The 25,701-nt window shown below is 59.5% G+C and overlaps 2 protein-coding genes across 7 annotated transcripts; both read left to right on the top strand.

The window, feature by feature from the left end:
- The first annotated feature begins 499 nt into the window (after positions 1-499).
- FBXL19 (F-box and leucine rich repeat protein 19) lies at positions 500-19,004 on the top strand. 3 transcript variants are annotated; one of them, XM_040972990.1, is made up of 12 exons: positions 2,185-2,214; positions 2,490-2,495; positions 3,085-3,285; positions 4,479-4,622; positions 4,715-4,801; positions 4,892-5,110; positions 5,599-5,760; positions 6,793-7,304; positions 13,983-14,146; positions 14,236-14,397; positions 18,249-18,467; positions 18,556-19,004. In XM_040972990.1, the coding sequence occupies exons 1-12, from the start codon at positions 2,185-2,187 to the stop codon at positions 18,732-18,734; spliced, it is 2,085 nt and encodes a 694-aa protein (XP_040828924.1). In that variant the 3' UTR covers positions 18,735-19,004. The 3 variants fall into 3 exon arrangements, with proteins under 3 accessions (XP_040828927.1, XP_040828925.1, XP_040828924.1); XM_040972993.1 differs by lacking the exons at positions 2,185-2,214; positions 2,490-2,495 and adding an exon at positions 500-605 and having other exon boundaries at positions 5,599-5,631; XM_040972991.1 differs by lacking the exons at positions 2,185-2,214; positions 2,490-2,495 and adding an exon at positions 1,528-1,885.
- A 207-nt stretch (positions 19,005-19,211) lies between these two features.
- On the top strand, positions 19,212-25,027 carry ORAI3 (ORAI calcium release-activated calcium modulator 3). Of its 4 annotated transcripts, none has more exons than XM_040972986.1 (3): positions 19,212-20,005; positions 23,885-24,554; positions 24,616-25,027. In XM_040972986.1, exons 1-2 carry the CDS (start codon positions 19,706-19,708, stop codon positions 24,551-24,553), a joined length of 969 nt encoding a protein of 322 aa, XP_040828920.1. In that variant the 5' UTR covers positions 19,212-19,705; the 3' UTR covers position 24,554; positions 24,616-25,027. The 4 variants fall into 4 exon arrangements, with proteins under 4 accessions (XP_040828920.1, XP_040828923.1, XP_040828922.1 ...); XM_040972989.1 differs by lacking the exon at positions 19,212-20,005 and adding an exon at positions 20,439-20,942 and having other exon boundaries at positions 23,885-24,194; positions 24,360-25,027; XM_040972988.1 differs by lacking the exon at positions 19,212-20,005 and adding an exon at positions 20,439-20,942 and having other exon boundaries at positions 23,885-24,225; positions 24,376-25,027.
- The last annotated feature ends 674 nt before the right edge of the window (positions 25,028-25,701 follow it).

The following is a 25,701-nucleotide window of genomic DNA, read 5'->3' as shown; positions in this document are numbered from 1 at the left end:
AACAGCCGACGGCCTTTCTCTGGAGAACTCAGGACAGGACTACGTCCCCCAGCAAGCACTAGCGAAGGGAACGGGCGTCCGGGATGCCATTTTCCTTGTAGTTCCTCGCCTCCGTTTCCGCCGGGAGCAATCTCAGCGTTGGACTACAGATCCCATGTCACTTCGGCCTCTCCTTCGCTTCGGCCGCCATCTTTTCCGGCAGTCCCCGCCCCTCTCCCTTCCATTGTCTGGACTGAAGAAAATAGTGGGGAGCTGGGAAGACTACAACTCCCAGCAAGCCTTGTACCACGGGTGGTGGTTGGGGGAGATTAAGAGATTGCAGGCGGGCGAGGTGCCGAAGGTGATTCAACGAGGCGACCGAGAGGCTAGGCAGCCTGCCATCTTTACGGTAGTCTACTTATTCTCTTGGTTCCGCCGTTCTGAAAGAATAGCACAAGCCTAGGAAACTACTCTTCCCAGCGCATCTCCTCAGATCGAATCCTAGTCAAGTGTACGCCCCCTTCCGCCATCTTGCTTGTAGTCCTTATTCCTTTTCACCTTTCCATTGTTCCTGACGAATAGAAATGGCAGCGGGAAGGCAGCAGATGGACTGCGACTCCCGTCAGGTACCACACACGCGGAGGGTTGTGGACAGGAGGCCGTGCGAGTGCCTGGGAAGGAGGTCGGGTCGGAGGAGAAGGCCATCTTGGTTGTAGTCCTCATTCCGCTCCTTCTGCATGGTCTGCAATGGGGAGCCTCGGGCTAAGTGGACTACAGTTCCCGGCATCCTCGGTTCCCAGCTTGGCAGTGCTCCGCCATTTTGCTCGTAGTCCTTGCTGGCCCTAGCGCCTCGTTGTCTTCACGGTAGCGCCCACGGCCTCCGGACTACAACCCCCGTCGTGCCCTGCGCACGTTCCTCCTGAAAAGTGGAGGCGGTGGAGGAAGGGGGGGCAGGGGGCGGGGTTCCTCTGGGAGAAGGAGGGAGTAAGAAGAGGAGGAGGGAAGGAGGGGAGGGGGAAGAGAGGAGGAAGGAGGAAGGAGCTGAGGAGGGATGAGAGAAGCAGCCAGGGTCCCCGGCTGAAGAATCGCGGGGCTGGGGGACCAAGGGGGCTGAGACACTCCTAACTGCCCCCTTCCCCTTTCCCTGCTCCCCTGCATCCTTTCCTTCCACCCTCACGCTTGAGGAGGGGAATTTATTCAAATTTTATTTAAATCCCTGTCTCCCGAGGGTCGCGCGCTGGAGGGGGGGAGGGGAGAGGGCGGGGGTGCGCGCGGGCTGGGGGGCGGGGCTGAGCAGCTTCCTTTGCCCCCCTCCGCCGGCTCCGGAGGCGGTGGGCAGGGGGCCGCAGTCCAGGGGCGGGCCCAGGGGAGGGGGGCAGGTTACAGCGACCCCCCCCTCCCCGGGAACCGGCGGTGGGCGGGGCTTGAACCCCGGAAACGGTGGGGGGGCCCAGGCCTGGCCCTGGACCCCTGGACAGTGGGGGGCCGAGAAGGGGCCAGTTAAAGGGCCGGGGGCGCTGAGGAGAGGCGGGGCGGGGTGGGGGGAGGGGAGCTGGGGCTGGGACCCGGGACTGAGTGGGGCCCGGGGAAGAAGCTGAGCACCCTGCGCCCCAAGAGCCCCCGTTGGCCTGGGGGGGCTGAGGGACTGAGCCCCCCAGAGCAGGACCTCCCCCTGGAAGGGCCGCGCCGCAGCCCGTGGGAGGGCCTCGCCCCCGGCGCCCCCCAGCTCCATTCGCCGCCGTCCCGGCCTCCGCCGGAGGGAGGGGCTGAGCGCCCTCGGGGGGCCGTGGACCCCGGCGTTCTGAGCGTTCTGCGCCCCGCGCCGCCCGGCCCCCCTGCCGCCGATGGCCGCCGACCCGCCGGGAGCTGCCGAGAAGGGAGAGATGGCTCCCGGGACACGTGTGAGGTGGGTTCGTGCGGCTCCTGCTCACCCCGAGACCTGGGCAGCTCCCACTCCCATTCATCCTGGCCCGGTCTCACTAGGCCTTCCCCGCCCCCAGCCTCACCCTCTTCTCTGGTCCAAAATCCTCTCCAGCCTTTTCTTCGATACCTCTTCACCCTGGGGACCTGGCCTGCCCTCCCAGAGCCTGCCTTCCCCCTGCGGACCCCACCCCCCACCCCATGCCGGCCCACCCCACCCCCTCCTGCCATCGCCGCCCTCCAGGCCCCTCCCCTGGAGTGCTGGAGGGCCCCTAACTCCCGTGGATGGGTCTGGAATTCCCTGGAAAGGGGGAAGCCAGGATAAGACTCCGGGAAGAGATCCTGGGGCCTGAGTGGGGCTGGGACCCTAAGGCTCTGGTTTCCCTGGGAAGGAGGCCCAGGAGACTGGGAGGACAATCGGGGTTGGAAGGCAGCACCGGGGCTGAGCCCATCCTGAGATGGGTGGAGGTGTCAGGCCAGGATTCTAGAATCCCAGCGAACCTGCGGGGCGGGGGAGGGGGGTGGCCAGGTGAAGCTGAGGAATCCTAGAGGAGATGGCCTTAGGGCAGGAGTGGGCGGAGCGGCTTTAGGCAGGAGTGGGTGGAGGGGTCGTGGAACCGGAGGGGGTGGACCCGTAGCTTCTCAGGAATCACGAGAATTCCGCTGGATCTGGTGAGGATGCCTAGGTTTGTGGGGCAGGGAGGGATGGCCTTGGTGGATGAGAGAGAAGTGTGGCATTCCAGCCAGGAGTCTGGGCTTATCTTGGAGGTAAACCTGGTGGACTTGGGTCGGGGAGAGCCTAAGGTGTCCTCGCGTTAGGGGAACAGGATGGGAATTGGATCCTCCCGAAGTCACACCCCAGACAGGGCACCCCTACCTTGCTTTGGCAGGAGCTCTGAGAAGAGAGGCCTCTGGGATCTTCCCTGAGCTGGGGCAGGGCTCTTAGGAAGTCTTAGGGGAGGAGTGAGAGCAGGGGGGCAGTTCTTGTGGCCCCCAGAGGAGCCAGCTGGGCTGCCACTGGGCGCCCTGCAGGAGAGGGAGTGGTCCCCTTCACTCAATCCCGCAGGAGGGCTTGCTTCAGCTGCCTAGAGTGGGGACAGCTGCCAGGACTCTGCCAGGCCAGGGATCCCCCACCCGCCCCCAGCCGTGGGTGCTGCATCCGACCTCGCCCCCATCTCCCCACAGCCCTCGGCGTTGCTGACGCCCCCAATGTCGTCGAGCAGCCGGGGGCCGGGGGCCGGAGCGCGCCGACGCCGAACCCGCTGCCGCCGCTGCCGGGCCTGTGTGCGAACTGAGTGCGGGGACTGCCACTTCTGCCGAGACATGAAGAAGTTTGGGGGGCCCGGGCGCATGAAGCAGTCGTGCCTGCTCCGGCAGTGCACCGCCGTGAGTTCCACCCCTGCCATGTCGGGCACCTTGCAGCGTGGAGGGCCGCTGGCCCAGACACCTGGGCTGGCCACAGCTAGTTCCAGAGAGCACCAGGGAGCCGCCATTCCGCCTGCTCACTTGCTTCCCTTCCTTCATTAGTTGGTTGAAATGTACATTTTCATCCTTGGCTCCTAGCTGGGGGTGTGCAGGGGGTACCCAAGGGTGTGGAGTCCCTCCCTCCTGGCTCCCTCCTCCCCTGCTTTCCAGAGCCCCTAGAGCAACTCCACCCCCACTGGACCACTCCCTAGAGGTCTGCAAGGGGGCCCAGCCCAGCTCGGACCTCTTCTGGGCTCATCTGGGTGGGATGGCATTTGAGACCAGGCTCATACCCCTTTATGTGACCTTGAGTATATCCCTTTGAACTTGAGCTACCTTCCCTGTAAAACTGTTTTTTCTTTGCTGAGTTGTAAAGATGAAACAATAGCATGGACGTGAACCTGCCGTGCGCCAGGCCCGGCACCCAGTAGGTATCGGGGAAACGTGGGTTTCCTCCTTGCCTTCCTCAGCCTTTGAGCCTCCCCCGGCCCGGCCCCACCCCAGCAGCCCCAAGCCGCCAGCTGCTTCCTGCAGCCCCCTCCCCAGCCGGCACCTCCTGCTCCTCTTTCCTGGTTGGTCTCTTCGGCCCACAGCCTCTGTCTTCCTTTAGCTCCTGACTCTTTGCCTTGCTTTCCTATTTGTTCTCTCCCTGTTTTGTCCTTGATCTCCTCCTCCTGTCCCGCAGCCTCCAGCATCCCTGGTAGGATTCAGTCTTTTCCACCTTTGTGTCCTTGAGAGTCACAGTGTTGGAGGGTTGTTTCCTTAAGTATTCCCTGGAGTCCACCAGAACCCCTACATTGCAGGCACGAGCGCCTAGGAAGCCCCCGCAGCTCACTCTGAGTGTACCTTTTGCATTTGCCTGTGGTCTGCAAGCTGTTGCAGCACGCTTGGCCACTGTGTCCCCAGTGTCCCCCCGTCCCCCTGCAGTCCTGCCATCTAGAGCTGCTTCGCCCCGTCCTATAGGTGTAGATACGTAGCTTGTTAAATACGGGAGCAGGCTTCAGGATCTGGCCCGGCGTGGCATAGGGCTTCTGAAGTCTTCTGCTAGCTGGCCAGGACCCCCAAAAGCAGGGGCTTTGGTTTCAGGGTCCCTGATGCCCCCTCTCCCCCAACAGCCCGTGCTCCCACACACAGCTGTGTGCCTCCTGTGTGGGGAGGCTGGGAAGGAGGACACCGTGGAGGGAGAGGAAGAGAAGTTCGGTTGGAGCCTCATGGAGTGCACAATCTGCAACGAGATCGTCCACCCTGGCTGCCTGAAGGTGACAGCCCCAGGGAGCCCGGCGTCTGGGGGGGCCAAGCGGCCCCAAGCTTGCTGGCGCCCTTCACCCGCCCTTTGCCCTCCTACCTGCAGATGGGAAAGGCTGAGGGTGTCATCAATGCAGAGATCCCCAACTGCTGGGAATGCCCTCGCTGCACCCAAGAAGGCCGCACCAGCAAGGTAGGGCTGGGCTGGACCAGATTGGGGGATGGTTCCTGGAAGCTAGCGGGTCAGCAGGTCCTTAAGGCCGGCTTCCTTCTGTCTCCCCAGGATTCAGGTGAGGGGCCGGGCCGCCGCAGGGCTGACAACTGCGAGGAGGGCGCCAGCCTGGGGAGTGGCTGGAAGCTGACAGAGGAGCCACCACTTCCACCGCCACCGCCCAGGCGCAAGGGCCCCCTACCTGCTGGGCCCCCCTCTGAGGATGTACCTGGGCCCCCCAAACGAAAGGAGAGGGAGGCAGGGAATGAGCCCCCCACTCCAAGAAAAAAGGTGAGCCGTAGAGCATGCTCACTAAGTCTGGCAGGGGTTTCTGGGAATTGTAGTCCTGGCCATTTTGGAGAGGATGTGGGCTTGGGTGGCAGGTCCTGAGTTTCCCCGAGGGGGTTGTTGTTTTCCTGGGGAAGATGGAACGTGCTCCAGGCGAAGGCAAGGTCCAGGTGAGGCCGAACTGGCCCTGGCCAGGAAGCTTTGCAAGCCCAGGGTGGTTTGAAAAGGCAGGAGAGAGCATGCTCAAACTGACTGCTACCCAGGAGGTGGAAGGAGGGGCTGGAAAAAGCCTGAGGGGGGAAGAAAGGAGATGAGAGCATGCTCAGTGAGCCCAGACACTGGGTGTAAGGTGAACATGTTCAGAGTTCTCCCTGGGATGGGGACTTCTGGGATTTGTAGTCTTAAGAGGAAGGCATGGACCTTAGTTCTTTGGGCAGTGAGGACCTAATGGGGTATCTCTCTTCCCCCGTTTCTCCCCCTTGCCCTGGTAGGTGAAAGGAGGCCGAGAGAGGCACCTGAAGAAGGTGGGTGGAGACGCCTGCCTCCTCCGAGGATCGGACCCAGGCGGCCCTGGCCTTCTGCCCCCCAGGGTTCTGAATCCGAGCCAGGCTTTCTCGTCCTGCCACCCTGGTCTCCCTCCCGAGAGCTGGGAGGTGTGCCGGGGACCTCCTCCCTCCCCTCCCACCTCACCTTGCTCCACCCTCTACCCTCCACCCTGCAGACAGCTCACCTTGCCCTGCCCTAGCCCTGCTTGGCCCCGATGGGTGTCTGGAAGGGTTGGGTGGGAAAGTGGGTCGGGTCCAGGCTGCAGGAAACTCTGACTCTCCAAGAGCCCTGGGAGTGTCTCCTGGCCTGTTGGCTTCATCTCTGCAAGCCGAGTTCATGTTGCTTCTTAGCTGCAGGGTTTGGGTAGGATCGTGGCAGCATGTTGTCTGTTTGGAACCTCAGTGTTCTCATCTGTAAAGCGGACATGCCTTTAGTCCCATTCCCAGCCTCACCTGCCTCTCCCACAGAGCTGCATTAACCTAGATAGGCCCTGAGAGTCAGTGAGCTTTGAAAGCAGTCAGATGAATTTAGACTGAAGGGGAAAGAGGCCCAGAGAGGTGGGAGACTGGCCCAAGGTCACACAGCAGTTGCACCCGCTTGAGTCCTTGGCACCGATACACAAAACTTGTGTTCAGACGCCTGCCGTGCTGTTTGTGGGTGTGCAACTCCAGGCGTGTTGCTGGGTCCATTTTTACCTGTTTCTTATTTAGCAAGCGGGGTCCATGTTGTTCAGCACAAGAGAACACTGAATGAATAGAACAAGTCAGAGTGATGTGGGCCATGTGTGGGTCCTGATGCTTCCTGGCATGGTGCGTCCAGCATGGGTGATGGCAGTGTCAGACAGAAAGGTGACAGGCAGACTGGGTCTCGGAACCAGAGTCTTGAACGGCTTTCCATACTTTTCTGCTCATAGAGATTTGGAAGCCCCTGAAATCCCCAGCCCCTTGGGGCCGGAGAGAATGAAACTGAGTCCCACTGTAGGGCAAACTTGGCTGAGGTCTTGCAGTGTGTAGGGGCATTGACAGGGCTGGAACTCAGCACTGTCCCTTGGGCTACTCATCCCCTGGGACCTCCTCAGGGGTCGGGGGTGGGAAACAGCACGCCCCAAGCCCTAGAACAGCCTCCCTATGTCTCTGCAGAAACCAAAGCCGCCTCTGGCCTCTGCCGAGGGCCCGGCGGTGCCATCGCCATCACCACAGAGGGAGAAGCTGGAGCGATTCAAACGGATGTGCCAGCTGCTGGAGCGGGTGCCCGATACCTCCTCATCCTCCTCGGATTCCGACTCGGACTCCGACTCCTCGGGTACCTCACTGAGTGAGGATGAGGCCCCTGGCGAGGCTCGGAACGGGCGACGGCCAGCCCGGGGCAGTTCTGGCGAGAAGGAGAACCGTGGGGGGCGGCGGGCTCTGCGGCCTGGCACTGGGGGGCCCCTGCTCAGCTGGCCCCTGGGCCCCGCCCCTCCACCTCGGCCCCCTCAACTGGAGCGGCACGTTGTGCGGCCCCCACCTCGGAGCCCCGAACCTGACACACTGCCTTTGGCTGCTGGATCCGATCACCCGCTGCCCAGGGCCGCCTGGCTCCGTGTCTTCCAGCACCTTGGGCCCCGAGAGCTGTGCGTCTGCATGCGTGTCTGCCGGACTTGGAGCCGCTGGTGAGTGCCCCACCTTGCCTGTCCGGTGCCACCTGGCTTCGCATCTGCCGTGCGACCGGGTGACAGAGCTCTGGTCCTCTGGTCTTTGCCCAGCCTCGTTTGTGTGGCATTTGGGGCCTTCCTGTAGTGTGCGATGTCACTGTGAACTACCACCCTTGTTCAGAATGAGTCCCCCAAACCCTCCCAACAGCCTGTGAGGTTGACATTATTAGCTGCTTTCTCAGCAGAGGCCCAAGGTCATGGGGCACAGGAGAACAGGGGATTTGAACTCGGCCCTTTCTGGCTGCAGAGGTTTGCCTGCTGGTAAAAGCTATTGATCTCAGGAGTGCATGAGTACACAGGCCCACATGCTGGGTGCTGAATTTTTTTAAGTATTTTATTGTATTTGAAAGAGTTACAGAGAGAGTGAGAGAGAATCTTGCATCTGCTGGTTCACTCCCACATGGCTGTAAGAGTTAGGGCTGGCCCAGGAAGAAGCCAGGAGCTTCTTCTGGGTCTTCTATATGTGTGCCAGGGGCCCAAGCATTAGACTATCTTCTGCTCCCTTTCCCAGGCACATTAGTAGGGAATTGGATGGGAAGTGAAGCAGCCAGCACTCTCCAAATGGCTGTAACAGCCAGGGCTGGGCCAGGTTAAAGCCAGCAGCTTCACCCAGGTCTCCTATGTGGTGGCAGGGGCCCAAGTGTTTGGGCCATCTTCTACTGCATTCCCAGGCCATTAGGAGAGAGCAGGTTCACAAATGGAGCCGCCAGGTCTCGAACTGGTGCCCATCTGGGATACCGGCTATATAGGCACTGGCCCTTCCTGATCTTTGTTCTGAGAACAGTCTGATTCTTGGTGCTGTTTCTGTGTGTGGAAGCCCTCCACTCAGATGGCCTATGCCAGTGCCAAGGCTGCCATGCATGCCCGCCTGGCTCCGCTCTGAACTACTTTCTTCTCAGGATCTGTTGCTCACACCCTTGGCCCTCACTTGCCCTCAGTTCTTCCCCTTTCAGCAAAATTCTCCCTCCACCTCCTCCTGGTAGACTCCCCCAGCAGCTGGTCCCCTGATAGCGGACAAGAGGCCTTGGGCTCCTTGTCAAACCTCCGTTCACGAAGTATCCATTTTTTGTGTTCCCATGGGTGGCTGGCGTGGCAGGCAGAGCATGTGTCTATTTTATCTTTGGGTCCCCAACCAGAGTCAAAGGGCAGCAGATAAATGTTCCCCGAAATGAGCACTTTCAGGTCCTTTCCCATGCCCATTCTGGGGACCTCCCGCACACATGTTCCTCTGTGTAGCCCCCAGGGTGGGGCGGGCAGAGGCCTGAGGGACACCTGAAGCCACAGCAAGCATCAGTAACTGAACTGAGCTCCCACGCCGTCCCTCTGGGACAAGACCTCGGGCACCATTCTGGGGTCACCAGAAGCTGAGAAGGCGACAGAGGATTTTGGGGTTGGGGGAGGGGACTGCCTCCTCTGATGCATCGTGTGCTGTGCACTGCGGGCCAGTTCCCTAACTTCCCCTTACCTTGATGGCTTCAGATGGGAAACCAGGATGTGCAAAGCCGCTGCTGCACGGGAAGGGCAGGGTTCTGGGCCTGGGCTGGGGGAGCTGCTGAATGACCCAATTGTGATGGCCATTCCCTGAGTCAGAGATAGGCGCTGAGCCCGGAGAAAGCCCTTCTGCGCCCTTGAGGCACACCTGCAACAGAAAAACAGACTTCCAACAGTGGTGGTTAGTGATGGCAGGGACGTGGGCTGTGGCCCCTTCAAGGCCGGGCCTGAGGTCCAGATACGGAAAGGACCTGGTGTCAGGCGAGGGAAGGCTTGTGGCCGGAAGAGGATGAAGCAGAGAGGCTGGGCCGCACTGGTTCCAGGATGCCAGCATGTTTTTGCAGTTGTCTCAGATGGAGCGACATAGTCATTGCCTGCGGTCTCTGCACATCTTCCTGTATTCCTTCAATCGTCTGCTCCCTGTGCTGCGTGCAGTGTGCACTGGCTTTGTGAATAGTTGCCTACTGTATTGTTCAGGGACTAAGATTTTTAAATATTATTTAGAGAGTAAGAGATCCTTTTCATCTGCTGTTTCACTGTCCAAATAATTGCAAGAGGCCACAGGCAGAACCCACAGTTCCATGTGAGTGCAGGGGTCCAAACCCTTGGACTATCTGATCATCTACTGCCTCTCCAACCGCATTAGCAGGAAGCTGGATGGGAAGCAGCCGAGTAGCTACGACTCAAAACTGGTACTCCAGAACAGCATGGCAGTGTCACAAGCGGCAGCTTAATCCACTGTGCCAGGCCAGCCCTTTGCTGCTTCCTCTGTGTCTCAGCTATTTGCTATCCATGGTGGGTTGGATGTGTGGATACAGAGGCCTGACTGCTCTCCTTTTACTGAGGTTAAATGAGGTGCTTCCTGGAAAGCACTTAGTACCATGCCCGAAGGGGCACTAAATGCCCAGGATAATGGCATCTTTCAGGGAGCTAGGCGGGGCAGGGCTGAGCAGGGGCCACTCTCCCCAGCATAGGAGCCAGGCTAGTGGCAGTTGGCAGTGGGGAGCTGAAAATCAAAAACAAAATATTGTTTATTTGTTCATCTACTCAAAGGCAGAACAAGTGAGAGAGTCTTCCATCTGCTGGTTCACTCCCCAAATGCCTGCAACAGCCAGGCCTGGGCCAAGCCAGAACCAGGGGCCGGGCACTCACTCGGGCACCCACTGATTTCCCCTTACCAGCCAGATAGGAAATGGAGCAGCTGGGACCCCAAACCAGCACTCCAGTGGAGGATAGGGGTATCAGGCAGCTGCTTAACTGGCTTTGCCACAATACCCAAGAACTTTGTGAACAGACACCAGTGTCTCGGACTTGTGACTTGGTGACCACTCTCAGCTGAGTCTCTGGCTCAGCAGCCTCAGTCCCCAGGTATGGGTGTTAGAGCGGGGAGCAGGCTCCAGGAGGAAGTGAAGCGCCTCGGGTGGACACGTGTGTGGTGGTGAACAGCCTGTGGGCCAGGCGGACAGTCAGTGGGACAGCTCCAGACCTCTGGCTCAGGTCCCAGCGAAGACAGGAGCTTGGGAAGGATAGCGGCCTGGATAAAGAGGACAGAAAGCAAAAGGTTTGCCCACAGGAAGGATTATGGCACTGTAGGTGAAGCTGCCACTTGGAACGTCCATACCCACATCAGGATGCCCGGGGTTGGGTCCTACCTCTGCCTCTGGTTCTGGCTCCCTGCACGCACACGCACCTGTGAGTTGGCAGGTGATGGCCCTGGGACTTTCAGCCTGCCCCCTTGGAGGAGACCTGGTTGAGACATGCTGGCTCCTGCTTGCCATGCGGACTCTGTTGAGAACAGAGGTTCAGAGGGGAAGGCTAGAGGTAGCCTTGGAGGAGGAAATGCCCAATGCGTAATGGTGAGTGATGACAGTAGGTCAACAGGGGGCAGTTGGCTCCAAGGAGGCCATGGTGTCCATGGCTGTGTGCTGGCAGAGGAAGCCAAACCGCATGGCAGGGAGTTGATGCCTCTAAGGTGGGGACTTGAGCTGCTGGGTCTTGCCATGTCATTGGCTTCTAGAATGGCACCTCGCGGAGTTGAATGACTATACATGAAAGGCACCAAGGATGGAGCATGCAGACTTGCTGTTGGGTGGGGCTGGTGAAGGGGTCAGAGGAGGGGGAGTAGGAATGGTAGGCTTTCCTGTCTGGTGGCTTGGGGAGTCAAGTACAGGGCTGGTGTGGGCTGAGAGGGGTGCAGGAAGAGGGGTGGGGAGGAGGCCAAGAGGGAGCTGCATGCAGGGTCAAGGCCAGTAGGGTTGGGGACAGATTGGAGCTCTGGGAAGTGACAGTTGGTGGGGAGCAGCGAGGGCTGGCCCCCTCAAGAGAGGTTAGGACTGAGATTTAGGGTCTTGGGAGTGGACCTAGGAAGGTGACTTGGCAGGGGTGGCCTGGAGCCCAGGAGAAGGTGACAGGGAGAGGGAACTTGATGGCCAAGCCCTGCCTGCCTGGGGTCATGGCCTTGGGCTCACTGGGCCTTCCCCGCTCCGTCTCGGTGCCCTGCTCTGCATCAGTGAGCACCTGTCGGCGTGGGACTCCCTCTCTCACAGCAAGCTCCTGCTGCCCTAGTGGGCACTGGGATGGGAGCCAGGCCCTTGGTACCTGCACTAAACCCTGGCCCTGTGCTGTCTGCTCTACCTGGCACAGCAAACCGTGTCCAAACAAGTGCTGGCCTTGCCTTTGCTTCCCACCTTGTGAAACGGAGACCCCAAGGAGAAAAGGCACTTGCTTGAAGTTCCCCAAAGCATGGAGGTGGCAGAGCTGAGGTTTGGGTCCAGGGCAGTTCACGCGTCTCGCCTCCGGGCTCTGTGGCTTCAACCACTGGTGGCCTGGCTGCCTTGCCCAGGACCGCTGCCACAGCCTCCCCCCTGCCACCTCCGCACGCTGAATCCAGGCTTCCATCCAGACACTGGTGGCGCAAGCCCTGGCTCCGCCCCTGCTTGGTCGCTGGGGGCCCTGGAACAAGTTTCTCAACCTCTCGGGGCCTTTTTTTCTTAAACCATAAAAAGGTGATAAAGTCATGTCTGCCGCTTTAGAGCCACTGTGGGAGAGAACAGTACTCTGGGCCAGCAGTGACTGTTAGTGCCGGAGGCCTCATGGTGTGGCATGACCACGGCCCCTTGCCCCTGCTACCTGGCTTCCCCGCACTCTGTGATGTGTCTTGTCTCTCTCCAGGCCCAGCACAGCTTCTTCCTGTCTCCAGGTGCTCCTCCCATCCCATCTCCTTTCTAGAATCTCACCAGCTTTTCACACAGTTTCACTTGGGACATGTCATTGTTGTCTCAGGAGGCGCTCTGCCTACATCCTGGAATTGACCTTCCTTGTGTCCCCCATAACCTCGGGCTCCCCTTTTGTCTCTTTGCACTGTGTGGTCGGTGGGAGTCAGGTTCTCCCTGGCTGCTGGCCCCTACTGGTTTCACGAAAGGCAACATGGCTGATGAAGAGCCCCAGCCCAGAAAGTCTCTAGGGAGACTTCCTGGAGGAGGAGGCAGGAGGCCAAGCCTTGAGGGATGGTGGAATGTCCGGCATTTCTGGCAGAGGTACACCACCCATACTGGAAAGACACAGGTGGCTTTGGGCTGGCCGGCAGGTAGATTGGCCTGCTCTTAAGGAATCTGTTACTGAGCCACAGCAAGGGGACCCAGGAGCTCCCCAGAAAGAACTTCCTCCTGCCCCTGGGGCTTCAGCTCCTAGTGGCAGTTGAGCTGGGACCAAGGGTTGGGCCGGATAGGGCAGAGCTAGGCTTTGGCTGGGTGGAAGGGCAAAGGGCAGGAGGTGGGCCGGGTATAAGCTGGCTTTGGTTTTCCTTTTCCTTCTTTGAGTTGAGATCTGCCTGTGTTTACTGGCTGAGTGAAAGGCATCGGGGAGGGAGGAGAAAGCTGAGGCCATGGTGGTGGCACCGAGTACAGCATCCCTATCTGCTCTGGGGCTTGGGAGAGCTGTGCCCACCTGCCTGTACCTGCTGAGGCTCCGAATGGGCTCCCTCTGTTTGTGTTGTATTTATTTTGAATGGTATAACAGGCTTATGTGAGAGAAAACTGATTTTAAGAGCAAAAGAGGGACTGGCTCAGGAGGAATTCCTGGGCTACAGGTCCATGGAGCACTAATCACTAGCCTGGGAGAAGCCCTCGGGCATGGGGGGTATAGGAGGCTCTGCCCGCCTGCTGCTTCAGGCCCAGCCAGGCCAGTCCAGTGGGAATTTCCTGATTGGCCTTCTGGAATTCCTAGCTGGAAGACTGTTGAGTTCAGAGGGACTCCAGCATCCCACAGCTCAAGAGCAGATTCCCGTTGGGGGTGGGCACAGGCTCCTTAAGGGCGTTGGCGAAGCCCTTCTCCAGCTCCCTGCATGTTGGGCAAGGCCAGGCTTTCCCTGGCAGGGATCAGCAGGCCTGTTGTGTGTGGTTCAGTTTTCACGTGTGCATGGCTTCAAGACTCAGCCCCCCACCCCCAGCAAGTGTGAGAAGCCATGGTCGAGGGGTGCTGGGCAGCGCTCGGTGAGGGCGTCCCGCAGTTGGCTTTGGCACTGGGGAGGTGGAAGCAGAAGAGACCCAGAGCTGCCCGTGTGGAGCTTGGATTCCAATCGGAGGAACTCGCCTAGTCCAGCTGGGGTGCTGGCGGGCAGGCACAGCATACGTGGCTTCAGGCCAAGAGCAGGATGGATGGGTGCCCAGGAGCCAGCTACCAGGGCAGCCGGGGAAGGTGGGGGCCGGGACTGCTGGCAGAGCCCTCTGGCATACATCAAACAGCGTGTGTGTGTGTGTGTGTGTGTGTGTGTGTGTGTGTGTTTGGTGAAGTGCTTTAGAAGCTGCAGGGCTGCCAATATGTAATTACCCCCATTTGATCTTGCAGCAGCCCTGTGGGGCAGGCAGAGTCGGCATCATTATTTTCATCTTATAAACGGGGCCTCTGAGGCTCTGGGAGAGGAGTGCACTTGCCCAGGGTCTCACATCTAGTTGGGATGGAGTTGGGGCCCAGAGCCTGTGCTCTTGGCCCCAGTTCAGGGGTTTCTTGCATTGCCTCCCCCCCACTGCTGTCTTGTGTGGGCCTGCAGAGGGCTGGGGTGAACCGTTGGGGCGTGGGAATTGTGGGGATGCTGGGCTCCCTGGGAAGTGTGGATTGAGGTCTCTGTCTCCCCCGTGTGGCTATCAGGTGCTACGACAAGCGTCTGTGGCCTCGAATGGACCTGAGCAGGCGAAAGTCCCTGACCCCGCCCATGCTCAGCGGGGTGGTGCGCCGCCAGCCCCGGGCCCTGGACCTAAGCTGGACAGGTGTCTCCAAGAAGCAACTCATGTGGCTTCTGAACCGACTGCAAGGTAGGGCAGGGTGGGGCAGGGACAAGCCTGGGATGGGGTCCTTGTGGCACCCACTTCCTGACACTTGGTCACTCCTCCCCTTCCCCCAGGCCTGCAGGAGCTGGTGCTCTCTGGCTGCTCCTGGCTCTCTGTCTCTGCCCTGGGCTCAGCCCCACTGCCAGCTCTGCGGCTCCTGGACCTCCGCTGGATCGAGGACGTTAAAGACTCCCAGCTCCGCGAGCTGCTGCTGCCTCCTCCTGACACCAAGCCAGGTGCGGCCTCTGCTCCTCTGTAAGATGGGCTGAGAGTGTGTATGTGTGTGGGGGGGCTCCAAGGTCTGTTCTCTCTTGCAGTGAACGTGAAAATATGGCAAGAAAAGAAATGACACCATAAATCTGTCCATTCGCCCGCTGTGTACTATTGATAGGTTTCTCTAAGGGAAAGTCAGGCCATGGAGGCAGAGCGAGAAGCTGGGAGCCAAGGCCTGGCCTCATGGCAGTGGGGACACTGAGGCCTCTGGCCCCCACCTATGTTTGTCATGTCATTCCATATGTGACCACCAGTGTGTACCCCGGTCACTGAAGCCTAGCCTGGCCGGCCTGCCCCTGGTCTGTAGTCTGCGTGCATTCCACATACTGTGTCTTCTCACCAGCTCCCTGAGCCTCGGGCCAGGGGTCGTTTGCCCACCCTTCTCTCCCCTCAGCTTTATCCTTCATCTCATTGAAGCTTCGTTGTCCTTCTGGCCACTTCTTCCTGCAAGCCCTCCCTGACCCTCCCTTATGGAGCGGTGGCCCTCTCTGCCAGCAGTCTTGGTTAGTGTGGCACTGGACGGATGGGAAATGGTTTAAGAGCTGCTGCTCCCGCTGCTTTTTTATCTGAGGGGCAGACAGACACTCCCCCCCCCACCCCACACCTGCTATTTCCACCTGCTATACCACCCCAGGTATTTCCAGTGGCCCTGGTCAGAAGGTCAAACGAGGAACCAGGAGCTCAGATAGTGTCTCCTGTGTGGGTAGCAGGGACCGAGCCCCGAAGCCCTCACTGCTGTTTCCATGAGTCTACACAAGCAGGAAGCTGGAGTCAGGAGTTGGCGCTGGGCACTGAAGCTGGCCCTCAGATAAGGGCTGCAGGGTCCAGCCTCCCCCACTGTGCCCGGCTCCCAGAGCCCCTTGCTCTATGCTGTGCTCAGGAGGAAACAAACCCGGGCAGAAAGGCAGGCCAACAGATACACATCCATCCCCATGGCAGCCCTGGAATGGGGAGCTTCCGCCTTTGCGGACCAAGTTCTGCAGGCACCACCAGGCCAGAGCTCCAACCTGCACTGTCTACTCTGAGTGGGAGTGCGCTGTACCTAGCGGGCACAGGCAGGAGGGCAGGCAGGCCACAGGAGTCATGCTGTGAGCTGATGGTTCTGTGGCCCCACCTCCTCCCGCCTGACTCACCGGGATTAGCAGCCCACAGGAGCAGCCTCGAAAGCTGCGTGTTGGGACTACACACCCTCTGCTTGCTCCTGCTCTCCATGCTCCCACCTTAGTGTGTGTCAGACAACCCCTGTCCCCCTCTTTTTCTTTTTATAAGATTGATTTATTTATTTGTATTGTAAAGTCAGATAAACAGAGAGGAGGAGAGACTGAGAGGAAGATCTTTCATCCACTGATTCACTCCCCAAGTGACCACAGTGGCCAGAGCTGAGCCAATCTGAAGCCAGAAGCTTCTTCCCAGTCTCCCACACGGGTACAGGGTCCCAAGGCTTTGGGCCGTCCTTGACTGCTTTCTCAGGCTACAAGCAGGGAGCTGGATGGGAAACAGGACCGCCGGGATTAGAACCGGCATCCATATGAGATCCCGGCACATTCAAGGCAGAACTGTAGCTGCTAGGCCACTGTGCTGGACCCAAGATTTGTTTTTATAAGAAAGGCAGATCTACAGAGAGGAGAGAGAGTGAGATTTCCGTCCCCTGGTTCACTCCCCAAATGGCCACAAGAGCCAGAGCTGAGCTGATCTGAAGCCAGGAGCTTCTTCTGGATCTCTCATGTCATGCAGGGGCTGAAGAGCCTGGATCATTCTCCATTGTGGAGCAGTTGGGACGGGAAGCCCATAGAGAGTGCATGCATGTACTTGCATGTGGAGGGTTAGTCAGTTGAACCATCGCACCAGCCCTTTATCAGAACCGTCAGTGGCTCAGCTTAAGTGCCACTGTCTCAGTGACACTTCTTACTATTGTCTCCCTCTGCTGAGCAAGTGGCAAGTGACTTTTCCTTCATGGCCTTTTTCTGGGGTCCAAGGTGACAGCGTTCCTTACAATCAGCAGGGCTTGCAAAATTGAGTACCCCCAGAGGTGATTTGGCAAGGGACAGAATGGTGTGGAGTACCAGGGAGTGGCCGCCACGTGGCTCAGTGATGCCAGCTGTGACAGCTTTCCATGCAGAAGCCCTGTATGGAAATATCTTTCTGAGCAAATGTCTTTATTGCAGAGTTAGTCATTAACTGGATACTTTGCAATACTACACACGCCCCACGGAACGCGCCTGTGGTTTCGTGGGTTCAAGACGGCTGACTGGGTTTGTGTCAGGGCTGGCTGGGCTGGCTGGCACCCATGGTTATACTGAATTGACCCTGTCAGTCAGTCACCCGGGCCTCCAGGCTGTCCTGTCTAATCCTGCTGTTGAGCTGCCGTTTTCCCACCTGGACAGGAATGGCAATCTGAGAGTTTGCCTCCTGAGACTGCCATGCTGACGGCATGGCTATCCTCCATCATCCTGGAGCAGTTGCTAGAAAAATAAACCCTGAAGTCCAGCCCCAGAACATACCAGGTGCTCTCCCCCTATACTCCCTCAGGTACCTGCAGTGGCCGAGGCTGGGAGTGGGCAGCTTGGGGACTGTGTGCCACAGCTCTCTGTGGACGCCCAGGCCCTGCCACCTGCTTGAACCATCCTTGCTGCCTCATGGGATTGTAGCAGGGAGCCGAAGCCGGGAGCCAGGAGGGGCAGGCCTTCTGACACAGCACACAGGCACCTTTACTTGTTTATTTATTTAAAAGGACAGAGGAGCAAAAATTTCACCTACTGGTTCATCCCCCAGTATCTGCAATAGCAAAGGCTGGGACAGGCTGAAGCCACAAGTTTGGATTTCCCGCGTGGGTGGTGGGGACCCAAAGACTTGAGCCATCACCTGCTGCCTCCCAGGGTGTGCATAAGCAGGAAGCTGGAACCAGAATTAGAGCTGGGATCAGAACTCCTGTGCTCTAAAGAGGAAGGAGTGTGTCCTAAGTGGGGTCCTCATTGCTGTGCCGAGTGCCCATCCTGTCCCAACAGATACCAGACACCCAAGCCAGGGCCTTACAGCAGCATTCCTGAGCCTCTGGGCTGCTCTCATGTGAGAGGCAGTGGCAAGAGAGGGACAGGCCAGGTGCTTTGTGTGCAGAGTAGGGGTCTAAGCCCTTCAGCCCCGGGGAAGGAGCAGGTGGGAGCACAGCCAGGGCTGGGCTAGGCCGATGCCAGGATGATAGGACCCTCAGGTGGGTGCAGGCGCCCAAGCATTTGATCCATTCTCTGCTGCTTCCCCGGGCACATTAGCAGGAAGCTGGATTGGAAGTGGGGCAGCTAGGACTCAAAGTAGCACTCTGCTGGACTCTGACCTTTCCAAGTGGACCACAGTGCCTACCCCCCAGCAGGCCGTTGGCAGGGCTATTTGTGCAAGTTGGGGCTGGGTAGGGTGGGTCAGACTTGGAGTTGGGGATGAGATCCAGTGAGAACTGGAATGTTCTGCTAAGGAGCCTGGACTTGTTGAACTGCTCTGAGACGTTTGTCAGAGGAGTAAGTTCCTGTGGGTGGCTGGCTGCCAGGAAGAGAAGACTGGAGAATAGGGGCTGGAGTGGGACTGGGTGGCCCAGCATGGAGACCCAAGGCCACAGGGCATTGGGGGGGGGGAGCTGTTGGCTGGAAGACCAATCTGTGGAGGTGACGTGGGCAGTGGCCCTGTTAGGTCAACACATGTGTGGGTGGGGAGGCCGGGCTCCCTCACGGGAGGGAGATGGTGAGGCACGTGGGCTTGGAGCCCTCAGGGTGTGGGTGCAGGGGTGGGAGGGACCCAGGATCTGACCTCGCCCTCTCGGCCTCCCCAGGGCAGACAGAGAGTCGTGGGCGGCTGCAGGGGGTGGCAGAACTGCGTCTGGCAGGCCTGGAGCTGACTGATGCCTCCCTGCGGCTCCTGCTGCGCCACGCACCCCAGCTGAGTGCCCTGGACTTGAGCCACTGTGCCCACGTCGGGGACCCCAGCGTCCACCTTCTCACGGCCCCCACGTCCCCACTCCGCGAGACCCTGGTGCACCTCAACCTTGCTGGTAAGCCTGGCCCTCCCTCCTGCTGGCCCGGCTGCTCTCCTGCGGCCGGCAACTCACCTGCTGGATTTCGGTGGCCGCCCATCCGCAGGTTGCCACCGCCTCACGGACCACTGCCTCCCGCTGTTCCGCCGCTGCCCACGCCTGCGCCGCCTGGACCTGCGCTCCTGTCGCCAGCTCTCACCTGAAGCTTGTGCCCGGCTGGCAGCTGCCGGACCCCCTGGCCCCTTCCGCTGCCCGGAGGAGAAGCTCCTGCTCAAGGACAGCTAGTTGGGTGCCCCCCCGCCCAGGACGCATCTGGAGCCTGGACCACCGGCCTTCATTTCACCCCTCCTGGGAGGCCGGCTTTCCCACCTCACCTCTTGGGATTCCTGCCCAGGGACTCGAGCCAGCCTCTTCCCCCTCCTCCCCCCTGCACTGATATCTCTGGGGGTCTCTCCTTCCCATCTCCCCTCTCTTCTACCTGTTTCATTGTCCATCCCCTGGGGGGAGTGGGTCAGAGGTACTGGGTGCTGAGCCAAAGGGATGGTGGGAGGGGGGTTAAAGTGCAAGTCTGAGGGGGGGAGAAGGGGGCAGGGAATCTGCACACAGGATACAGGGGGCTGGGGGCGGTGAAGGTGGGGTGGGGGGAGGGGCAGGAGGCAGACCACCAAGGGTTCAGGGAACGGAGACCCTATACTTGGAGTGGGGGGCGGGGCGGGGGGGATTCCAAAAAGGGCACACGATGTCAGGAGCTGGGGCCTCGGGAGCCAGGGCGAGCCGAGCCCAGCGCAAGCGCAGGTGGGGCCACAGAACCCCTGTGTGTGGTGGGGGTCGTCCTCTCCTTCCCCCTCCCCTGCCCAGATTTCAGTTCCTTTCCCCCTTGCCCTGACTCCTTGAACGTCACTGAAAATGGCAGCTATTGCGAGGAGTGGGGACCGTGGGTCTATCGCTCTTGAGGCCGTGGCCCAGGGGAGTGGTGAGGGCTGCCCCAGCCCCTGCCTGCCTCTCCACACAATACTTGAACATTCATCTGTACTGAAGTGTTACTTGAACTGGGGGAGCCGGAGTGTGATGGGACGGGACCGGCCTGGACTGAGACTGGACTGGTGGGCTCCCCGTTTGGGCGGCCCCACTCCCAGCTCTCCCTTCACTGTGTTGGGCAGCTCTACTTCTGACCCGAGTTGGGGTTGGGGGTGGTGCCCGCCCAATGATGGGGAAGATGGGACTCCTCCAGCTTGGCTCTTCCCACTCTCATCGTCATGGAAACTTGTATCCCATTTGCCCAGGGAACTGCCACTCCGGGTTGCCATGGAAATAGCAGCCAATGGACACCTCCCGATGCCATTGCTAAGGCTGGAATGTCCTCTCATAGTTGCCATGGGAACTTAGTCACAGGCTCTAGGCCCTCCCTCCCCCGCCCTCCCTCCAGTGCAGGGGTGGGGCTTTGGGGGCGAGGGAGGAGTCGGGGTCTAGTCCCGCCCCCTCAGCCCGGATCTCCGGGGTGGGGGGGAGCCGGGTCGTACCATGTAGGGGAAGGGGGATCTATCCACATACCTCAGGTAACAGGGAGGTGCGCGGGTGGGGGGAGGGGCTGGGCGGACCAAAGGCCGGAAGGGAGGGGGGCCTGGGTGTCGCGCGAGGCTTGAGGATGGGGCCGCTTTGGGGAGGGGGAAGAGGCAGCCCGGCACGGGGTGTGCGGGGGACCCAGCCGGGCTGGGCCCCTGAGCCCCAGGTCTGTACCATACGGTTTGCTATAAAACTCGAAATCTTCCACCCGGGGCTAGGGAGTTCGTGTTGTGTGTCTGTGGCGTCGAGGGCGTGGAGACGGGGTGGGGGTGGCATGGTCCCTGGCGGGTACCAGGCTCTCTACTCCGCAGGTTGGGCTCACCTCTTGAGAGTTCACCTGGGGACGCTCGGATGACCCTGCGAGGTCTGGGGTGTGAGCCCCTGGGTAACGTTTCAGGGTGGCATGGGTTGTGGGACACCTCGGGGTAGGAGGTTCTTCGGGGGCTCGGTACCCCGACTCCACCCCATCATGTGGCCGCGCCGGCCCCGCCTCCGCCCCAGTTCCTGTTTCGGCCTCCGCCGTCCAGCTCGGGCCCCTGGGGCTCCCCGCAGACGTCCGCCGCTCACGTTCCCGCACACCCGGCCCGGGGGCGGGGATGGGACCCCCCGGTTTCAGCCGGTCCCTCAGGGGCCCCAGAGGCGCCTTGCCCCCGCCGTGACCACTGCCCGCCTGATTCTGGCCTCCCCCAGACCCCCTCCAGGATGAAGGGCGGTGAGGGGGACGCGGGCGAGCAGGCCCCGCTGAACCCGGAGGTCGAGAGTCCCCCGGGCTCTGCCACGTACCGCGAGTTCGTGCACCGTGGCTACCTGGACCTCATGGGGGCCAGTCAGCACTCGCTCCGGGCGCTCAGCTGGCGCCGCCTCTACCTCAGCCGGGCCAAGCTCAAAGCCTCCAGCCGCACGTCTGCCCTGCTGTCCGGCTTCGCCATGGTGAGGGGCAGCCCAGGGGAGGGAATAATGATGCACGTGGGATGCCGGGGTCGTGGGCGAGGTCAACTGGTGCCCGAGTCAGAAGAATGGGAAAGATGGACTTTAAAGAGATAGAGAGGGGCACAACCCGTGAAGACCCCAGGGTACACCAGTAGTAGAAACGGCCGCGGGGTGGGGTTGGGGGTGAGTCTCGGGCATGCCTGGAGAAGGAGCCCAATGCCAGGGAATAAGTGATTCTCAGAAGCCCAGCGCCAGCATCAGTGCCTTCAAGGCCTCAGGAGAGGGTCCAAAGTTGGGGGGCTGTTGCTGGCTGGGCCCATTCTAATCCCAAGGAAGGTGCCTACTACCCACCGAGCACAGAGGGCGCTCCTGGCTCCCGGGAGGGGAGAGGCAGCCGCTGGGCAAGGAAACCGATTGTTGATTCTCCAGCTGATAAGCTGCAGGTGTGGCAGGAGGTGAGCAGCTAACAGTCCCAGGGTGAGGCCTTAACGCACAAGTCCTGTGTAAGGGCTGCTAGCCCTGTGACCCTGGCCTGTCCAGCTGCCTAGGACCTGGGAGGTGATGCAGTATATGCCCTCCGGAGTCTGCCAAGCACACCCCCCTCTCTCCTCCGAGGAGCCATCATAAGAGGGACTACACCAGACGTGTGGCACGGGTTAGAGGAGGTAGCGTGGACCCACTTGCCGGCTGGACAGCAGCAGAGACTGAGGCCCGGGTGGGGGAGGCAGGGCAGTGGCTCTGCCTGGGACTCTCAGTGCAGAAAGGGCTTGAGCCCAGGGTGTCACCCACAGATCCCCATGGCAGTGGGCTTCTGGTGGGGTTGCATGATTGAGGTCTGCCCCGATAGACCAGGAAGATCTCCAGCCCTAGAGAATCTGCCGAAGCTGCTGATTTTCGCTGAGGAGTTGCAGAAGCCACAGATCTGCCCTCCTTTTCTATGGGGGGCGGGGAGAGGGGCTAGTATGGAGACAGGGAGTCTGCCCCCACCCCCAGTCTGCAGCCACCCACCCATGACCTTGCCCTGGTCTAGCCCATTCTCAGGGGAACAATCCGGCCTGCTGCAGGACTTGGCGTTGCTAGGGTGACAGCTTACGGACCAGCAGCCTTTCCTGCAGGATCAGGCAGCTGAGTGTAGGTTCTAGGGACAGGACTGGCCGCGGGGCTGGGCCAGGATCTGGGAGAAACCAGGACTAGGCCTGGCCCAGAATCCCTGCCAGTGGAAAACACCTGCTGAACACCTGCCATGGCCCAGTTCCCCAAAATACCCTCCTCTTCCTCCCGCTAAACATGGAGCTCTGCACCTCCCTCCTCTGGCCCACAGCCCACAGCCCTCAGCCCCAGCTAATGATCTGCTCAGTGCCAGACATGGGGGAAAGCTACTGGTTCTAAAGTTAGAATTACAGACCAACACGCTGCGGCACTTGTGGCCAAGTACCAGGCACTGCAGCCAGGACTTCCACGGGCAGCATCTCTCTCATCATATGAAGAGGGTACCAATACCATGGCCATTTTACAGATGACACAGATGGAAAGATGCCTACCCAAGGTCTCACAGCAATGGCAGTTTTTGAACTTCAGCAGTCTGATGCTGGTGTCCACGTCCACACATGCCTGTCAGTTGTGGGGTGTGCACAGGCTGGCTGGGTGCTGCGGATCCTAGGCTGGCTGGGTGGGGTCTAGAGAGGCCAAAAGACCCTGTGGCCATGGGAGCAGCCAGGCTTCGGTCCTGAGAGTTGCCATGAAAGAATGCGTGCTTCGTGTGACCCCATCTGCCCAGTGTTCAGGAAGATCTGGAAATAGGGATATTTATATACAATCACTTGAGTTTCCAAAGTTAGCATTTATTCACTATTTGGAAGAAAAAAAAAAGTGCAGTGTGTGAGCCAAGCAAAACATGCCTGCGAGCTGTCGTCAGTTCATGGGACACAAGATCACAAGCTCAGCCTCGGATTCGAGCTTGAGCGCAGTGGCCACAGCCGCCACTCAGTGGGAGCTCCTTGGTCCTCAGCACCTGCTGTGGTCATGCTGGAAGGCAGGTTGGTGCTGTTATCGGTCTCTTGTCCAGATAGGAGACTGCAGTGCACACAGCTCAGCTTCAGATTATACAGCTTGTGGAGGGTCAAGTATGATGGCTCAATTGGCTAATCTTCCCTTCGTACATGCCAGGATCTCTCTTGGGTGCCAGTTCATATCACGGCTGCCCCACTTCCCTAACTCCCTGCCTGTGGCCTAGAAAAGCATCAGAGGATGGTTCAAAGCCTTGGGACCCTGCATGCATGTGGGACACCTGGAAGAAGCTCCAGGCTCCTGGCTTCAGATCAGCTCAGCTGCAGCCATTGAGCTCTTTGGGGAGTGAACCAGTGGCTAAAGGATCTTTCTGTCTCTCCTTCTCTCTGTAAATTTGCGTTTCCAATAAAAACTAAGATTTTTTTTTTTTTTTACATACAGCCTATGGAGCTAAGAAGTATTTATTTATTTGAAAGATAGCTATAGAGAGAATCTTCCACCTAACAATTCACTTCCCAAATGGCCATCACAGTTGGGTTGGACCATGCCCAAGCCAGGAGCCTCTTCCAGATCTCTCATGTAGGTGCAGCGGTCCCAGCACTTGGGCCATCCTCTGCTGCTCCTCATTAACAGGTTGCTGGATTGGAAGAGAAGCAGCTGGGACATGAAGCAGCACCTAGGATGCTGGTACCATAGGCTTGCAGTATAACCTCCTCTAAAGTGCTGGCCCTGATACTGAGCTTTTACCGGGGTCCAGGCCTGGTGGAAATAAACTTTAGCATTTAGCACTTCTCCCCATCCATTTACCCAACAAAAAAACCAAGCACCTTTTATTCCACTAGGCATCGTTGTAGTTTTAAGGCTTTATCAGTGATGTTGTAACTGGGAGGGGGACAACATCTTTAGTCAGGCACTCATTGGCTGTTGTGCTGCAGGTGGCCATGGTGGAGGTGCAGCTGGAAAGTGACCATGAATACCCTCCGGGCCTGCTGGTGGCCTTCAGTGCCTGCACCACCGTGCTCGTGGCCGTGCACCTGTTCGCGCTCATGGTCTCCACGTGTTTGCTGCCCCACATCGAAGCCGTGAGCAACATCCACAACCTCAACTCAGTCCACCAATCACCACACCAGCGGCTGCACCGTTATGTGGAACTGGCCTGGGGCTTCTCCACGGCCCTGGGCACCTTCCTCTTCCTCGCTGAAGTGGTCCTGGTGGGCTGGGTGAAATTTGTGCCCATTGGGGCACCGCTGGACACACCGGCTCCTGGGGCACCTGCATCCCAGGCACCTGGGAATCTGCCACCAGTGGGCACCTCACTCAGTCCCACATCCCACCTCCCACCAGCCTCTGCATCCCAAACCCCTCCACAGGCCGAGTCTTCTGAAACCTGCCCACCTCGGCAGGTGTGTGGTGACAGCAATGGGACCCACGGGCCGGGATGGCAAGCAGCCATGGCTTCCACGGTGATCATGGTACCTGTCGGGCTGGTGTTTGTGGCCTTCGCCCTGCATTTCTACCGCTCCCTGGTAGCCCACAAGACCGACCGGCACAAGCAGGAGCTGGAGGAGCTGAGTCGCCTGCAGGGCGAACTGCAGGCTGTGTGAGGTCGGTGCTAGCGACTGTCATGTCAAGTGTCACCTGCAGGGGGAGCTACGGGTTGTGTGAGGCCGGTGTCAGCAGCTGTCATATCAAGTGTCACCTGCAGGGGGAGCTGCAGGCTGTGTGAGGCCGGTGTCAGCGACTGCCACAAATGCCGCTCCCTTCAGAGGTCTGCGGGAGGCGCCTTGCCAGGGTCCGGCCTGCAATCCCTGCCCCAGGTGGCCACACTCCTGCCCACAGGGTCCAACTATACCAAGGATGTTTTGTGTCTCTCTGTCCCAGCGAGGATGTGGAGGTCTCCCCCGTCAGATGGTGGCTGGAGTCAGGAGGGGGTCAGGGCCCTGGGAGGTGGTCAGGGGCCCCTCGGGGGACCACGGTGCTGAGTTTCTGCCCCTTGCAGAAGGTCCCACACAGCTGTGGCAGAAAGCGGTCGACCCTTGCTTCACTCTCCTAATAGTCCGTTTGGGACTGTCTGGGGTGAGTGTGCCACATTCTTGGCATGGGACGATCTGGGTTTCTAGCCCAGCTTCCCTTACAACAAGGACTTCGCAACTGCCCGTGACCCCTCCATGTCCCTCCCGACTCCCTCCCGCTGCCCCCGGCCCATGCTTACTACAGGTCTGTCTCCACCTGTGCTGGGATGGCCCTCTGCGGACTCTGGGCCCCGTGTCCCTGACAGCTCAGCAAGGCGTTGAAGCTCCAGTCCTTGTCCCTGAGAATGAGGGCCTGTCGGGACACTGAATTTTTGACGCACCTTGTTTTGTACAATAAATTGTTTCACAGATGTCCTTGTGGCCGAGACCGGTTAAAGGGGAGGCTTTGTGGGGCCAAGGAGACGCGGGAGTCCCCAATGGGTCTCAGGAGCAGACGAGGCTGGGTGCTTCTGACTGTGGGGAGCAGGAACTTCTCTTGTGGGATCTCAGTGACCACAGGATTATTAATCAACCACCTCTCTCTTTTTAGTAAAACGTCCTTAATTTTATTTCAAAGCAGATACAAATATTCCACCTGCTGGTTCACTCCCCAAACGTGCACAGCTGCCAGGGCCGGGCTAAAGGGAGGAGTTTCTGCAGGGTCTCCAGCTTACGGGGCAGAGGCCCTAACACATGCAGCACCTTCTGCTGGGAGGGAACTGGCGGGGCAAGCGAAGCAG

This window comes from Ochotona curzoniae, unplaced genomic scaffold (genome assembly GCF_017591425.1).
Source record: "Ochotona curzoniae isolate NIBS_2020 unplaced genomic scaffold, NIBS_Ocur_1.0 contig_2321, whole genome shotgun sequence".
NCBI lineage: Eukaryota > Metazoa > Chordata > Mammalia > Lagomorpha > Ochotonidae > Ochotona > Ochotona curzoniae.
The sequence above is the reverse complement of the archived record's forward strand: the minus strand, read 5'-3'. Positions and strand labels throughout refer to the sequence as shown.

Bases quoted from the DNA above. Each gene is read 5' to 3' on its own strand.
- ORAI3 (XM_040972986.1), top strand. From the start codon at position 19,706: ATGGAAACTTGTATCCCATTTGCCCAGGGAACTGCCACTCCGGGTTGC. The intron at 20,006-23,884 runs GTAACAGGGAGG...GTTGTGCTGCAG, and splicing joins GATCTATCCACATACCTCAG to GTGGCCATGGTGGAGGTGCA.
- FBXL19 (XM_040972990.1), top strand. From the start codon at position 2,185: ATGGGTCTGGAATTCCCTGGAAAGGGGGAA. The intron at 5,111-5,598 runs GTGAGCCGTAGA...TTGCCCTGGTAG, and splicing joins CCCCCACTCCAAGAAAAAAG to GTGAAAGGAGGCCGAGAGAG. The intron at 18,468-18,555 runs GTAAGCCTGGCC...GCCCATCCGCAG, and splicing joins GGTGCACCTCAACCTTGCTG to GTTGCCACCGCCTCACGGAC.